Source organism: Hylobates moloch, unplaced genomic scaffold (assembly GCF_009828535.3).
Source record: "Hylobates moloch isolate HMO894 unplaced genomic scaffold, HMol_V3 SCAFFOLD_9, whole genome shotgun sequence".
Taxonomy (NCBI): domain Eukaryota; kingdom Metazoa; phylum Chordata; class Mammalia; order Primates; family Hylobatidae; genus Hylobates; species Hylobates moloch.
This window is the reverse complement of record NW_026652284.1, coordinates 54,119,394-54,120,437: the sequence shown is the minus strand read 5'-3', so window position 1 is coordinate 54,120,437 and position 1,044 is coordinate 54,119,394. Positions and strand designations below refer to the sequence as shown.

Sequence of the window (1,044 nt, the reverse complement as noted above, 5' to 3'; positions counted from 1 at the left end):
AAACACACTAATAGTTCTATTTCGAAATTTCTTTGTTAGATTATTTTTGGTGCCGGTTACTAAATGAAGTGTTCAGTTTCATCGAGCCTAACTGGGTTGAAGTTATCTAGACAAAAGTAATCCACATCAAAACCAGGACGAATCAAGACGTAATTTCTGTTTTCTGGCACTCTTGCCTCATAAATCTAGGATTTAGGGCACTGTCTTCAATGGTTCTCATTTTTGGCTCCAAGGATTCTTTTTCATGTGACTAATTTTTACGGTAGAGGAGGAGGTCTGGCCACGCCGCGGGTCTTGGAGAGCAGGTGATTACGGATCCCTGGTGTTTGCTGGGCGAGACGGTGAAGCAACCTCCTCCCCACCCCCTCCCCCGTCTGGAAAGGTGCAGGATCCGCTAAACCGTGCGTCGCACAGCGGCGGCCGGAGCAGACGCGGGATGGTCGCGCGTCCCCTGCACAGCACAGAGGGGCAGCCAGAGAGCCTGGGAAAGGTACGAGCGAGGAATCAGAGCACAGGGTGCGGACCAGAAAAAGCAGTCAGTCAGTCGGGCGGGGAAAGAAGTTGCCGAGTTGCAGGTGTGGAAGGGGCTGCCCCAGGCCCACCCTTGGCAGACAAGGGGGCGGGGAGTCGCGCCGGGGACGAGGAGACTGCGGACCGGGCGCGCTCCTTGCGCAGTCGCTCGCCCGCGTGCCCAAGCCCCCCGGGAATGGCCCTCGCCCAGGGGCCCACCTCGCCGCCGCTAGTCCCGCAGAGCCTGCAGCTGCGGGGGCCCGGCATTCGCCAGGGGGCGGGAACTGCGTCGCGAACAATGGCCGCGCTTGGTCGCGGGCCGGCGGGAGGGGGAGTGGAGGTAGAGCCGGTGCCGGGCGCGCGCGCCGGCCGGGCGTGCTGGGGCGCGGGAGCGGCTGCGCAGGCGGGGGCGCGCGGCGCGAGCGCGGGAGGGCGCGGCGGGAGCGCCGGGGAGGCGGGCGGAGGCGGGCGGAGGCGGGGGGCGGGGAGCCCGAGGGGTGGAAGCCGGCGGCGGCCGAGCGGGGTCAGTTCTCT

At 64.4% G+C, this 1,044-nt stretch overlaps 1 protein-coding gene across 3 annotated transcripts in view; it reads left to right on the top strand.

Annotated features, from left to right (window-relative positions):
• Positions 1-374: 374 nt before the first annotated feature.
• Positions 375-1,044, top strand: part of STAU2 (staufen double-stranded RNA binding protein 2) — a 337,228-nt gene continuing 336,558 nt past the window's right edge. Inside the window, exon 1 of one of the 3 annotated variants that reach the window (XM_032759850.2) lies at positions 375-490. In XM_032759850.2, coding sequence (XP_032615741.1) covers positions 437-490 — 54 coding nt within the window. In that variant the 5' untranslated portion in view covers positions 375-436. The remainder of the gene's footprint in view (positions 491-1,044) is intronic. The other 2 variants (XM_032759847.2, XM_032759853.2) reach the window with 2 other exon arrangements.